The sequence below is a fragment of the Streptopelia decaocto genome (assembly GCF_964273445.1).
Source record: "Streptopelia decaocto genome assembly, chromosome: 12".
NCBI classification, from domain to species: domain Eukaryota; kingdom Metazoa; phylum Chordata; class Aves; order Columbiformes; family Columbidae; genus Streptopelia; species Streptopelia decaocto.
In genome coordinates, this window is record NC_138667.1 from 10,081,142 (window position 1) to 10,096,584 (window position 15,443).

Below are 15,443 nucleotides of genomic sequence, written 5' to 3' on the forward strand. Positions count from 1 at the left end.
GCGTACACGTGGCACTTCCGGGAGCGGCGCGCTGCGGCAGTGGGCGGAGCCTGGTCCTTAAGGGGGCAGGGACCGCCGGGCTGCGGGTGGGCCCGCGGGGGAGGGGCGGTGCTGGGGGAAGCCCCGCGGGCCGAGCTCAGCGCGGAGCCGGGGCCAGACACGGGCGGTGCGACGCGACGCGACGCGGCCGCCAGGCCCGGAAGGAGCCGCGCGGGGGCGGAGCGGGGTGCAGCCGCGGGATTGCGCGTCGGTACCGGTGGAGCTGAGCGCCCGCACCTCAGGCTCGGCGGCAGTGGGTGAGTGCGTGGCGGGGCGGTGAGGGGCGCTGCCTGCCGAGGGCAGCGGCCTCGCCCTCGGTGGCCGGCGGAGGGCCTGGGCGAGTCACGCAGGGCGCCGGGCCGCCGCCGCCTCCCCCTGTGGCTGGGCCCGAACGGGGGTCCCTGCGCTCCCGGGGAGGCCGCGGCCTGTGCGGGTCTTGGGAGCTCCGCTCCCCTCCCGCTCCCTCTGCTCGCTCGCCCCGGGGAGAGCTCTGCTGGTTCGGCGGGCCCGGGGGCAGCGGCCCGTGTGCCCCCGCCCGGGACCGGAGCCTCCCGGGGTCCGGCAGCGCTGCTGTAGCCCGGGCTCGTCCCTCGGTGGGTCTGTGGCCCGAGAGCGCTTTGTCACTGTGACCCACAGCCTGCAGGTGCTGTGTAGCTGTCTGCTCCTTTGTACTCATCTGTCAGGATTCTTATTTCTTAAGAAATCGTGACTTCCAAGGTTAGGAATAATTTTATACTTGTGCTCCAGTGCAGCTGTTTTGTTTCTTTGTAAGTAGGAAAATTGCACCAACAGGCCCCACTTTGATATTGTGCTCTGAAAACTGCGTTTTGTGAGCTGGGCTGCGGCTGCACTGCTGCATCAGGTGTCCTGAGGAACCACATGAATGGTTTGCTTTGTCGCTTCAGGTGTGCTGAACTTCCATGTTGAATTCAAACAGGGCATCTCAGAGTAAAAGGTGTAATAGAACTAAATTTAAGTCATCTACTATGCAATACGTTGTCTTCCTGGTTTTTCAGCCTCGTTAGTCATGGACTGGTATGGTGATTATTCTTTCTGAAATCTCAAAGATGACTTGCTATCAAAAAACTGATAATACTCAAAGCAAACCTATGCCATTACCATCTTTCTAAACTTACCTTTTCCTTAACTTTTAAAATACTATACCAAAGCACATTTTCATATCATAGAATAAACTGGACTGTAGAAGGCAGGTACCAGTTTATCCACAGAGTTTCTTAGAGATTTTGATTTTAATTGTCCATGGTAGCATTTTTACAATGTTGAAATGATCGTATGTGAAATTATAATTCTTAAGTGACCATGTTTAGATCCTACTTGAAAAGCTGCAAATACACACTTAACAGTAGGCATTAAGCTCTTGTTGGCAAGTCGTGTTCTCAGCCTAAGCTGTGGCCCGGGCGCAAGGCTGGTGCAGGTTGGCTGGGCAGAGGTTCCTCTGTAGCTGTTGCTCACAGTACCCACCCAGCTGGAGCACGGTGTCTTACCAGTTACTGCAAGAGCTGTTCTGCTTGGGTGTCACTGGTTTCTGTTTCATAGTTATTCCGTAAATGGAATTTTGAGCTTTCTTTAAAAGCCTGATATTCTCTCTTAACTAAAGTTTCACAGGCTTTGGAAGTGAGCACTAACTGGCTCAGAAGTGAAACGATGGATTTTTAGCTAGAAAAATGGAGATCCAGAGTTGGGAAAAATTCCCTGGATTTTACTATATGAAATAAATTAGTGTGAGTTTGCTTGCTAGTCGTTGCCATCGGTGACGTTCCATACAGGAGGCTGGCTCAAAGTGTTACCGAAGCCACTGGGAGGAATTCCACATCCCCACGGTCAGAAGTGCTTTCCAGTAAGCAAACCCATCTCCTTGGGCTGTGGGGTGGCTTACGGGGCTCTGTGGGAGTTAACGAATGATACTTTGCTGTTAAAGTAATGGTAGCCAGAGTTGTTGGAGACATTTTGTGAAAGCTATCTGTTGTTGATCTGATGCTAGAAAACTAACTTTCATATTTTCAATAAGGAGGCACAAGTAAGTTGATGATATCTGCAAAAAATAGTTGGCATCAAAAAGATTGTCTTGAGTCCAGCACAATTTTTCATTAATAGCTCATGTCTGCTTGCAACTGGTTATTTTTCAGGGAACCCTTAAGTAAACTTAAAATAGTATTTTTGTCTTGCTTGTGGACAGTCATTGCCAGACTTTTCATTGTTCTGCTTTTACAGTATTTTTAATGGGGGCTGAGGGTTTGTGTCTGCGCGTGTTGAACGGCCTCGGCATCCCCATGGTTCAATGTAGCTCCCTGGGCTGGACGTCCCTGCAGCGTCACAGCTCTTGATAACAGTGCAGAGCCACTATGGCTTTTTAATGCTGTGATTTGACAGTTCTGTGACTTATGTGGTTACTTTTCCTGTATGATAAGAGTAGATTTTATATATCTATATTCAAACACTACCTGTGTGCTTTTACAATTAGCTGTCTGTTTTTTTCCCCATTTTTAAAAGTATTTTCCTTTAAGTGCTGCCAGCTGATACAGAGAATGTTATGGATGTATTTGGATAGCTCTGATTCCAAAACCACTTTTCTGGTGGCAATGGAAATTTAACCTATATTAATACCACTTCAGCTGTGTTTATAGAGTAATCCTGTTCTCACTTTAATCATTTGTATCTTGCTTCTTAAAGTCTTTTCTGTAATGCATAAAGATTTTTTTCTTTTTTTTCATAGGTTTAATAGATGGAAAAGGTTAATACAACTAAATGAGTGAAGTTATTCTCACCTCAGTAATCTGAGCGCTTCTCTTACATCATGTAGTTTGCCCTGATTTGCAGGTTATTTGAGTCGATCGTTTTTCTAAGCTCCATAGAGGCTTTTCTCAATTGGTATTTTGCTCAAGCAATAAATAAATCTGCTGACGTGTATGTTCTGCCATGTTTGCTTATTCTTGACCTTTGCTTTTTAGCTATGCAAGGGACAGTTTCAGTTGTGACGTTGTGTAACTGGGTGTTTATGCGTCGACAAGTGTATTTGATTTGTATTCTTAAAATTTGTGCCTGTTGGAGTTGATCAGTTGTTTGGAGTCATGTAGGATGTGGGTGACGTTTTCAGGGTTAGTCGTCGAGAAACCAAGACTCCCAGTGCTCTGTCATCTGAACAGATTTTGTTCTAGTGTGAGTAAACATAATTAAAATGCTGTTTACTCTTCTTCCCATGTTATATTTCTGTGATATACCTGTTGTTGTGTAGTGAAGGAACTCTGTTGCCACGCATGTAATTGCTCCAATGGATGCCTGGATTTTGGTTGATTCTGACCTGTGATTTGAGTGCTGTGCTCTGGGGTCTGAGCTGCCCTAAAATCATCGTGTGACCCGCAAGGCAGCGCCGCAGCATCAACAGGAGCGGCTGTTCAGCCTCTGGTGCCATGGGTGTCCCTGCACTCACCAGTACAGCCCCGTTTCTCGAGGGTGGTCAGACAGGGTTATGTGCTCCAGTACAAATTAGCTGGCTAAAGGCTTCTAAGGGTGTTGCCATTTAGTCTTTCGAAATATTTTCACGCTAGGTACTAATTCACTGTGTCCAACTGCTGCATTCAGTGTGATTATCCTCACTTTAGATAATGAGGAAATTAAGATGAAAACTAAGAAGTTAATTGCTCGCGGTTGCGCAGTGAGCGTAGTGATGGGTCTATTCTTGTGCCCCAAAGCATCGCTTTGGCAGAACAGCGGTTCCTCCTCTGTGCTACCCAGGTGCTCGAGATGTGCTTTTTATCTGGAGCCAGGACAACCAAATTCATCAGTCTGTGCAGTCCGTCTTGGCCAGTTGCTTCTTTCTCTGGGATGAGTGTAACAGCCTTATTTTTTTTTTAACCACACCACAAAGAAGGGGTACTCGTGGAGTAGCAGAGCTTCATCCTGGTGGCAAGGGGTGTCCCAGCTGCTGGTCGCACGGCACAACCAGAGTGTTGGTTATAGTCATCCTTGCTGTGCTCAGCTCATCCTGCTGGGCTTGAATCTAAGCTGAAGGAATTTGGTGGGAAACATGGTGTTCTAGAGCCTGTTTACAAAAATAATGTTTGCATTTAAGGTTTAAATTGTGGCAGCCTGCGCAGGACAGTACAGGAGGTCGTGGTCTTTGAATGGCAGTTCCGGTGCTTTGCGGAATTAGTAGTTGTTTCTCATTACAAGCCAAACAGACGGGTTATATGCCAAGAATAGGCATTTATTTGGTACTGAAGTCCTCTGGATTCAACTTCACAGAACTTGTTCATCTCTTATCGCCTCTGCTTCAAACCCCAGAAGCTCCCAAGGGTGGCTGGAGCACTGACTCTGCACTGACATCCCTCTATTGCCCTCTCAAAAATGCTGCTTTTTCCAATTGAAAAGTCTACATGACGATCCCACTTGAAATCTTCAGTGGAACATCATACACCTCCATCAAACAGTACTTAAGATAAAATTATTTTCACTTCTTGCAAAGACTTCATCCATGTAGCATTTTCTCAGGGGAGGAGAAGGTCTCTGCTGTTGAATCACAAGGTCTGGATTCTGTTTTCCATTTCCACTGATTTTTTTAATGTGTTTCGGGGTCACTTAATTGATCAATGATACAGTTCATTGAAGCTAAATTTTTTTGCTTTTCACCCAGGACTTTGAATTACTTTTGTTTCCTAGAAATATCTTGCAATGTTTAATATGCTGTTCTGACAGATCTTAACTACATTATATTTTCTGTTTATTTCAGACTATAAGATTCAGATATGTCCTTCATATTTGATTGGATTTACAGTGGTTTCAGTAGCGTATTACAGTTTTTAGGTAAGTTTTTATTTTGGGGGGATTTTTCCTTTCTGCTATTCTTGCATAAAGTGTCTGTTCACCTCTGTCATCCTCAAACATAGCTGCTGATTAAATAATATCAATACTGAATATTTTCAGTGCATGCTCAGCACTTATTCCCATGTTAATCCTTTAACTTCCTGAAAAAGTTAGTTTTCTTTCATGAGCATAATAGGTTTGAATTTTCTAATCATACTACATTTAAGCTGATGTAATTCAGTTTACTTTTATGGAGTTTCTCCTGATTTTTCTCTATGGTAAAGAACTGAACTCAGTTATTTAGTTCAGTTCTTTTGCATGTGGGGATATCACTTGAGAATCCAAATATGAGGGAATGTCTATAAAACATCAGTGCCAGGTATTGAAGCCCTTGTTAATGTTTAGCAGTACGTTATTTTGTGACTGATGTCACCGAAATTGGTGTGAAACTTCATTGGCATCCGCTGAAGAGCCTTAGGAAAGGCCAAGGGAGTTTACAATTCATATCGATCCAAGGTGAAATATTAGCTTGTGGAAAACAGGGGGAGGAACACAACAGGAAGAAAAAGAATGTTAGATACTAAAAAGAGGAACAGAAGTTGCAGATGACACAGGTAAAAGGCACAATTTACAAGTTCCAATGATTTTATTGAAGCAGATAAAGAGCATTTGAGATTAATGAATTGTGGCAAACTGTGCCACCTGCCTTTTATCAGCTGAAAGTTTAAACTTTTTTGCTGAATGTTATACCCTTGGCCTACTATCAAAATATTAGCCAGTGAAATTTTAACTAAGTTGACTAATCTTTCTTATCTCCTCTTACTTAGCCAAGCAGCGATTGCTGCATGCCATCCTGCTTTGCCATTCCCATGCACACATTCATCTGGTAAAAGATACTCGAGCTTGGAGTAGGAAGGAGAATTAATTTCAATATGTCCTTCTTATTCTAGAAGGAACATTTTCTCTTTTCATTCTCATTTACAGTTGAAGATTGATTATAACATTTGGGAAACTCCCCACAGCTCCCTGTGCTCTCCTGTCAGCAGGCTGATAAGATCACTTTATGAAGTACAGCTTTGCACACATATACTTTTAGAATGCACGAAGAATCTTTATATATATAAACTGTGGTCTTAGCATAGCTAATAGCTGAAGTTTTGCTGCTTGTTTGTCTTGTGTTTCTATGAAAGACACTTGGGCAGCATGAACTGTTTCAGTGAAAGCAGCAACCCTTGATTTATGAGCAAAAGCTCCTGGATGTCCAGGCTGAGAGTGGCAAAAAATATGGTTTTACTGTGGTTTAGTAGGGTTTTGCTTAACTCATAAGGTAAGTGTCAACTGGAGTTTCTACTGTGGCATAAGTTAATGTATGAAAATGTTTGTCCACTCCTTCTTGCTCTGTAAACTTTAAACTATACAGTGGAGGAGAAAGTATTAATAGTTAATTCATAATTGGGCATGTGAGAAGGTGAGTTTGGGAAGTAAGAGTTGTTGTATTTGAAAGAACTGTGAAGACACTCTACTGTACCCATAGTAATAAAGATAATTAATGAAATAAGCTGAGGAATATGAAAGAATATTCCCGCAAGTTCGAAACCACGTCATGCCGGAATGCGATCCCAGAGATCAGCTCAAAGGCTGAGGGGAGCAAACAGCAGCAGTGTAAAGGTCGGCCGGGCAGAGACACGTGTGTCCCTGTAACACTGCGGCGTCGGGGCCGTCTGAGCATCCACCTGTGCAACAACATCACCTAAAATCCCACCAAATAAAATGCATATGAGGATAGCACATTAGATATGAAGAAAATAATGAGGGCTCTGGAAATGGATGTTAGTGGCTTGTGCAGGGAGAGCCAGGGCAGCTGTCCGTGTGTCCTTTGGGTGGCCACCGGCCGCTTGAGCGCGGCGCAGGACGGCGCTGTGCAGTTTGCAGGTGGGGAGCGTTGGTCGTGCTTGCAGGAGAAGGCGCAGTTTTGGGTAGGGACTGCAGCGATGGGACAGTGGAGCTTTAATAGTAAAAGCTGATTGTGTTCTTCACAAAATGTTTCTGGATCATCACCGTGGCGGTAAAATAAACTTTTCTTCAGCATATTGCAAAGAACCATAACACTGTGACATTATAGAGCAGAAGATCCTGGTGACTTAAAAACTCGCACATTACAATATTTGGCTGTATTTTGCAGTTCTTTTGCAGGAAGAAGAGAGAATTCTGCTAGTGACATAGCCCAGTTTTGCTTTTAAGAAAATGTAATTTCAGCGTATACATGTATATTTCTTTTCCCACCCTCTGTTGTAAGTGTTCTGTCCTCTTCAGCACTTGTGGAGGCTGCAGGGTCAGTGGTGGTTCCTAAGGAGATGTGCAGTGTGTAGTGTCCAGACACAGCTCTTTAGGAGGCAATAAGGGAAGATTTTCTCCATTTTAAAAACAGGCAAATCCAGAAGTCTCTTACATCGGTAGTTTTTCAGTACAGAATGTGATTTTTCTAAATGCAGTTTTTCTTAGAAATGTTTTACTTTGAATGCCCATCACTTTGAAGCAGTGAAAAATAATCCTGGCATAGCATGCAGTGTTGGCAAGTTTAAGAGAATCACCCCTTGATAACCTCAAACTTCAGACAACATGGTGTTCCTGTCTTACACATCTTCCTCTCCTTCACAGCAACTGTTGCATTTTCTGGGGTTACAAGGAGAGGAAAAAAGGCATTTTTATAAAGATGACAATCAGCGAAAATAACATTCCTTATTCCTGTTAGGAAGGCATTATTGCATGACAGCAAGTGTATCAGAATTGCCGTGACAATGCCATTCAGGATATATCCATACATTTTAGTTGGGGGTACCGGTGAATGTTACTTTTTGTCAAAACAATAGATGAACCAATGTAAAATAATTTGTACATACACTAATTATGACTATTACCATTGAGACTAATTTCTCCATAATATACCCATTGAGGTCTGAACTTCCTTCTTGCCTTGAACAAGTTTTTTGTCTGAATTGGAGGCAGCTGCACAAAACACCCTCTGTTCGGGTCCAGGATGGTCTGTATTTTAGAGCTTGTCAGCACTGTACCTGCTCACCCAACTCTCTGCCACCTGTGAGCAAAACTGGCCTATTGCTGGGGCAGAGGAAGACACACTGGCAAAGTTTAGTCCTGTTTTGTTGTAGTTTTCCTAAGATAACATAAACACATTTATGGGAGTGATGCTTTTACACCGGTTGCGTGTCTCTCCCCCACTGAACATCCCGTAAGCTGCACATGGTACACGTAGTGCAGTGAGTACATGAGCAAGTGTGAATGCAGTTTGTACAAGCAGAACGTGGATAAAGGGCATTGATAAAGTGCGTGGTGGAGTTTGGCTGGCATGTATTTCGTACATGACTGTACTTTGTTCCTGGGAGTAAAATCATATCTAGTGCTAGAAATGAACTCCCACTGATTTAACTGATTATTCACTAGATCCTTCTTTGTTCTAGGACTGTACAAGAAATCTGGAAAACTAGTATTTCTTGGACTGGACAATGCTGGAAAAACTACGCTGCTGCACATGCTCAAAGATGACAGACTGGGACAACACGTCCCCACGTTACACCCCAGTAAGTTAGAATTACTGGTTCCATAGCTAGAAAGTATTTAAAATGTTGCAGGAAAAGCAGGATCTGATGACACGTGATAAGTCAAACAGTGTAACTGGGGAGAAACAAATTTCTGGGATTGTAATCTGTAGATAGTTCAAGTAATACTAAATAATAGCGTAGCATAGTTCAGTGTGGTTTATTTAAAATGGGATAAAAACAAGCAGAGTGATGAAGCTGAGGAGCTCCGGACATTAGGGCTTGCAGTTTTTGGGAGTAGCTTCTCTGTGTAGCCGGAAAACTAGCAGTTATATATACTGTTTTAATTTTTTGGGCTCAGAGGTTGCTGTGTAATCGTTATCCTGGTAGCCTTGCAGGAGAAAAAGTTCAACATAGGTTTTAAATGTGGATTGGTGACATCCTGTAAGGAGGCAACAAATCAGGAAAGTATGTGAAGAGGAGAAACATCAAACAGTATTGTACATGAAATGCCATCTTCGTGGCAAACCAGATGCCAGAGCCAACCGTTGTTTGTATCATGTGTACGGTCAATTAATGTATGAATATTCTCTGCTATTCTTAGCTTTATAGATATTTCATATGTGTTTTAATGGTTAATAGCGTTGTTAAACAAAAATGAGAAAAAAATGCATTGCTCTGATTTCAGTATTTTGTTATTCAGAAACAAAATTCCCAAGAGGTAAAGTAAAATCTACATGCTAGAAGGTTAGACTGTTCCAACATGCTGCATAATTTCACAGAGAACATAATTCTGTGTATTTCCAGCTTCAGAAGAGCTGACAATTGCTGGCATGACTTTCACTACGTTTGATCTGGGTGGGCACGCTCAAGGTAAGAGAATGTGGTGATGCACTGCGCTGAGTGCAGTTAGAGTTGTTTTGGATCAGAAATACAACTGTGCTGCAGAGATTGACTTCTACGCTCTGACAGTATAAAAACATTCACTGCTCTGTTGTCCATTTCCACCATTTATCACAAATCCCCAAAAGTTTGCCAAGAGTTGAAGTAGAGCAGAAATTTTTGATGGATATCTGTATTTTGAAGATAATTCTGAAGCTTTCTGCTTCAAACTTACCTTAGTTGACATAATTCTTGGGGAAACATAAAGTTTCGGTACGTCAGTGTTCATGTGGAATAGACAGAGTGAAGGGGATGATACATCTGCTCCATTATTTCAAGCTTTGTAAAACACAAAAGTGCATCCTGAAGACTGGCAACATAAGCTAAGATTTCCAAAAACGCTGTTGCTTCTTAATTACTGCTGTGTGTCGCTCTGAATTTTGGGATAATTTTGTTTTGCTTTTAATTCACTTCTTTGTAGCTCGCAGAGTGTGGAAAAACTACCTGCCTGCAATCAATGGCATTGTGTTCCTGGTGGACTGTGCAGATCAAGAAAGATTGCTTGAATCAAAAGAAGAACTTGATGTAAGTTTAAATAAGTTTTTGAAAGTGTTAACTTTCACTTCTAAGAAATAAGCTCAAATTCCCAGTATCCAGCAGACCTCTGCTGCTACCTGGACATGAATAGTAGGGATTTGACCTTCTATAGTCTAAATTAATCTCTTCTCCTTTCCTTTGTAGTCACTAATGACAGATGAAACTATTGCTAATGTGCCTATCCTAATTCTTGGTAACAAGATTGACAGACCTGAAGCCATTAGTGAAGAGAGGTTACGAGAGATGTTTGGTCTGTATGGCCAGACAACAGGAAAGGTAATGCTCCATTTTATTTGTTTTGTTTTGTTGGGGAGTTTGCCTTATTTGTGTGGTGACTCCAGTTCACTCCAGCTACACAAGAGGAATGATTTAAAATGTACTTAGTACATAATAACTGCATATAGATGAATTATGGAGTTTGTGTGTGTGTGTTAGATGCATCTCTGTTACAACTTTTTAATGTCATATTTACTGCCACATATTTTCAAAGAAACCTAATTGCATTTAGGGTAATTTTTAGTACTTCAACTTTTTTATGCAGTACTTTAAAAGGATGAACAAATTTTCAGTGGCTGTAGTTCTAGTGAGGCCTATAAGAGAAAAATGGATGAAGTCTTCCAGTAAGTGACTTTTCTCCTTTGAAGTGCAGATTTAGTACAATTTGTTACTTAACATGTTTACCTGAAGCTTAGAAATAGATTTCCACTGTTGCAGAAGTCTGAGTTTGTACTCTTTTTCTCTAAGAGTGTTTTTTCTTAGATGCTTCCCTTAAAGTTCAGTGCCAGTCAGAGTTTATGGGACAAATCTTTACCTTCTTGTTTTCCATGTGGCAGAGAATTGCACAGGTTAGTTTTAGAGTGGGTGTAATGGGCTGTAAGCAGTTACTATTGACTTTTATTGTTATTTTTTTAATTCTTGCCATGGTTTTTGCAACACTGTACACAGTCTGTGAAGTATGAATATGAATACTGTTGTGAATCTCCAGTTGAGCAACAGCTTTATTACACTGTGCTGAATTTGGCGAGCATGCAACTTGCACTCTTGCTATGGTTAGTCCTGCAATTGGTAGCAAATGCTTTTTTTATCAGATTGGAAAGTCATTAGAAACAGAGCAGGGAACTGTGACTGAAAATTAAGTGTAAGCTCTCAAATTCTCTGTGCATGTGCTTGCTCTTGCACTCTGGTTTCAGGTACTTCACCCTCTCCAAATGTAGATTCACACAAAAACATGCTCAGTATGTATCTCAAGTGACCCTGGTCTTAGTAACATGTACAGGTTTTAGATTAATTTATTTTATAGCATTCCAGTATCTGACACAAGTTAATAATGGCATTCCATAGACACAAACTGTCTCTTATGACAACACATTCACTTGGAGCACTTGTCTCTCCACAGGGCAGTATACCACTGAAAGAGCTGAACGCGAGGCCGCTAGAAGTGTTCATGTGCAGCGTGCTGAAGAGACAAGGCTACGGCGAAGGCTTCCGTTGGATGGCACAGTACATCAATTAATGCCAAAATCCCATCAGTACATTCTGTCCCCTGTCTCAATATGAAGTCTGCTCCTTATTTGATCACTCAGTGTACGTAACTTGAATTCATCTGACTGTTTAGTTATAAAAATATACATTTTTAGCTAATTATATCACATATGCTAAATTGTAAGTGTGAGGATTGAAAAATTATTTCAAGCAAGTGTGTAAGTTTACCACAACCTGTGAGCTTTCTAATCCCATGCAACATTCTTTTGCAGCTTTTAATTTAACAAGTCTCTGGCACCATTTTTAGTCAGAGCAACTTTCCAGTACAGTCTGTTTGAATGCACTTTTTAACAGCTAAGAACTACGAACATGTGAAAAATATTTAATGCTTATGTTAAATTTTTTATGTACTTTTTTGAAACTGGTTTTATAACTTTAGAGTATATAACCATCTTTCAAGGAATAATAAATAATTAGCTGATGAATAATTGCATGATGCCTTACAGTTTTCAATAATATACTTTCTTATGCAACGTCATGCAATAAATTTAAATCCAGTTTTTGGCAACTTTAATGGAAAATGTTTCATTTTAATGTGTCTTAACTAGCGAGGCTGCCTGATCATCTGAATATGTGGGGTATTTTCCTGAAACGCAGAAGGCCACAAAGTAGTTTGTATGTTAAAGAGTAAGGTGTGTTGCTTTTTTTTCAGACTACCAAATTGCATTTATTGTAGGATTTTGCATTAGTGAAAGAAAAATCTAATCCGATGCCCTTATAACCACCGCCTTTAAAATGTACAAATAATGTAAATCGGCTGTGTCAATGTAAATCTTGAACCAATGTCAAAAGTGGTCTTACTCTACTGGGCTCATGAATTAAACCCCTGAAGCAACACAAGAAACACAAGGTTTTTTCTGAAGAAATTAAGAATACCACTGCACTAGATAGCCTGTTCCTAATTTAATTAGATTTAGGCTCTACCAGAAGACTTGACAATGAAATTGCCAGGAAAAAAGTTGCCATTGTTTCTTGTGAAAATTTATCAGCCCACACCCAATAGGCCCATTTTGGTTTTGCTGGTTTGAACTGGGACAAGATGGATTATTTTCTGTGGGTTTCACCCTGGAACCTAGTTGGTGTAGCGGCTGCTGGCTGCCCAAGTGCATGATTTAGGGGTAAGATTTGGTTATCCACAGCCCTCGTTTCCAGACTTCTGACTGTTGTGGGTTTTTTCCCCCTTTGGGTGCATCAGTTCCCCGAGGGTTGTTTTTGAAGAGCTGTGGTTGGTCCCTCCCTGTGCTGAGGGTGTTCTGTTCCGATCTGTGGAGCACAGGGAGGGTTTCAGCCCTGGAGTCACCATTTCACTCTGCTGGGTTTGAGTTTTGCTGTGTAGTTTGTTTCCCCCTTGTAAGAATATGAACTACTACAGAGGTTTTTGCTGAATCTCTCTTACTCACTGCTATAAGTCATCTCCAAAATACTTTTTAGGCCTTATGTTTCCAAGATCCATGGCAGTAAATGTATTTCTGACTGTGTTGATTTCATAAATAACTTTCGCTCTTGGCCTGCTGGGCTTGAATCTCAGATTTAAAGCCTGTAGGCTCATAGCAAATAAATGAGATGTATTAATTGCCCAGATCTGAACTTGCATGATTGAATATTGATGGTCAGTTCCCTGCAGTCCTAGATTGTGCACCTGAATAAGATGGATAATTTGGAACCTAGCTAATATAAATTGTAACTGAAGTTTCACTGCACAGTCACATGCAAAGTGTTAAGCCTAATTTATGGGTGAAGTTCAGAGGGGCGGTATCGGATAGCTTTTCCAAATGACCAACATAGGAGAATTCTACATTTAAACTAGTGCTCAGCTGTAGAGTGGTGTCTCTCCATAAATCAAAACTAGAGGTAAAAAATGGCCTTGCACCAGCGTGTGGACAATATTTGAGTCTTTGCTGCCTACACCTATTACATTTGTGGACATGCCTCTTCTCTCTAGATTTTTCTGGTGATGGTTAGAATGCAGAGAACAGCAGTTAGCTCAGTAGATGGTGTAAATATTAAAAATACTACTAGTGGAGTCACATTGTGGTGTTGATGTGTGAGACTGGGACCGTGGTGCCCGAGCATGTGGAAATGAAGCTGGAGATGTTCTGGTGCAGAACATTTCCACGGGCTGAGCCGTGACCCGGGCACCGAGAGCTCCCCTCCTGACCATCCAACTGTGAATAACACCAGCAGTCAGGAAAGGGGTGGCAGCATTAAGAATTAAAAAAGGAGGTGATACTGCTTTATGTGTGTGTTCAGGGTAGTTCTTAGTATTATGGAAATACTCAGATTTCCTGTTTCTGGCTGTAGGGCACTAATTTAAATGTGGTTGTAATAAGGGCATGAAGAAATCTGGACCTTGTGTTTATCCACCTGGGTATTGTAAAGGTTCCTGTTGTGGAAACAGCTGATCAAGACGGTTAAATACACAAATAATCTTGCTCTGTTTTGCTCCATTCAGTAGAGGAAGTATCTCCTGTAGTTTGTGTTCTGTGGTACCCATGGACGTGAATGGGTGTTGTGTGTCTTTGTGTGAAGACTTTATTAATAGAAACACATACTGATGAGAGTTTTTCTGGTGGTTTTCATCCTCACCCTCTCCACATCTCCCCAGTCACTTATTTCTGGGGGTTGCTTATTCCCATGATTGTGACCAGTCCTACTTAGAAGCGAAGTTCACATTTGGGTCCGACTTCTATGATATTTCTTTTTTTTCTTCACTCTTGACTATGCAGTTTCAATTCAACATCACTTTAAAGAATGTGAAAAAGAAAACTCATTAATAAAGATGTTATTTATGAAGTGTCTCAAATCTTGTTTTTATATCACAACAGTTCTTTAAGATAAATGAATGCAGATTTCTAAGATACTAGTAACTATGGACAAAACGGCCTGTATTTCACTGCAGTGACCAGATATACTGCATTTATAAGTCAAATAAGATCTGTTTTGCTTGGATTTAATTAAGCTTTGGGTTTAGTATATATTTTGTGAGAGGCATTATTAGATTTCAGTCTTGGTTTTATAAGTTTTTCAACAACAGTTATTGGCATTGGAGATGGGAAGGATCTTTGAGCTTTCTCATTTATCCTTTTGCCAGATCAAGACTGTTTCCTGAATATTTCTGGATTCAGTGTTCAGGTACTGTCTGATGTGCCAAAGATGAGCTGTGGTATTCACTGGAATACAATGCCAGCATGCATTTATTGAGTTTTCCTAATTAGAATGTCAAATAGAACACTTGGCATCTGCTTATTTATAACTGAAGTCAGGTCAGAAAAATGATAGTGGTGGTCTCCAATCCCAATGAATTGCTGGAAGTGGAATTGTTCTTCTCTTGTTTGTACTGTCGAGTATTTGTTACCAGCCAGAGTCCCGTATTTCTGTTGACTACAACGTGCTCAGATTTAGTGTGTATAGCATCATTGTTAGTTACAGATGTAGGAGTGATATTAAAAACAGCCTAATCCACTGGCTGGCAGTGGGGACATATAACTTATTTGCACTTAGGTAAACCTCTTTTTTCTATTAATATCTCAGTGTGGAACTGAATGTTTTCTGTTTTGAAATGTGAGTGCTCTAAATGTTTAAAAGCATAATTTATATAATAAACTTCAGAAGAAAAGCTAATGATGAAAGTGTTTTTAAACATGTTCTTCAAGTGGTATTTATTATTGTTATCCCATCCCATACTTGAAATTTAAGTATCAGGAACAGAAAATAGAATTCTGGCTTGGAATTTGAAGAAAAGGAATTTTAGAGAGGTAGTTCTTGTCAAATTATCAAAACCAGGGAAAAAGTGTGCTTAGTATTTGGTTTAGTCATGAGTTTGGGTTAATCCAGTTGGGTGTAATGATAATTCAGTCTCTTCTTTGCTGGGGTGTCTGTTCACGTGTGCATGGAAGCAAATCCTCTACTTGGAAAACTCTTTGAACATGGGGAAAAACGGGGGTTCCCTTGTTGCAATTTTAAAATGAGATGGAAGGATCCAATCTTAAAGGCAAATGACGCTGCCTT

The 15,443-nt window shown here is 41.2% G+C and overlaps 1 protein-coding gene across 4 annotated transcripts; it reads left to right on the top strand.

Moving 5' to 3' along the window:
• Positions 1–83: 83 nt before the first annotated feature.
• On the top strand, positions 84–14,228 carry SAR1B (secretion associated Ras related GTPase 1B). 4 transcript variants are annotated; one of them, XM_082063879.1, is made up of 7 exons: positions 84–296; positions 4,787–4,860; positions 8,337–8,456; positions 9,222–9,287; positions 9,778–9,881; positions 10,038–10,169; positions 11,290–14,228. In XM_082063879.1, exons 2-7 carry the CDS (start codon positions 4,803–4,805, stop codon positions 11,404–11,406), a joined length of 597 nt encoding a protein of 198 aa, XP_081920005.1. In that variant the 5' UTR covers positions 84–296; positions 4,787–4,802; the 3' UTR covers positions 11,407–14,228. The 4 variants fall into 4 exon arrangements, with proteins under 4 accessions (XP_081920005.1, XP_081920007.1, XP_081920008.1 ...); XM_082063881.1 differs by lacking the exon at positions 84–296 and adding an exon at positions 1,744–1,897; XM_082063882.1 differs by lacking the exon at positions 84–296 and adding an exon at positions 1,941–2,077.
• Positions 14,229–15,443: the final 1,215 nt, after the last annotated feature.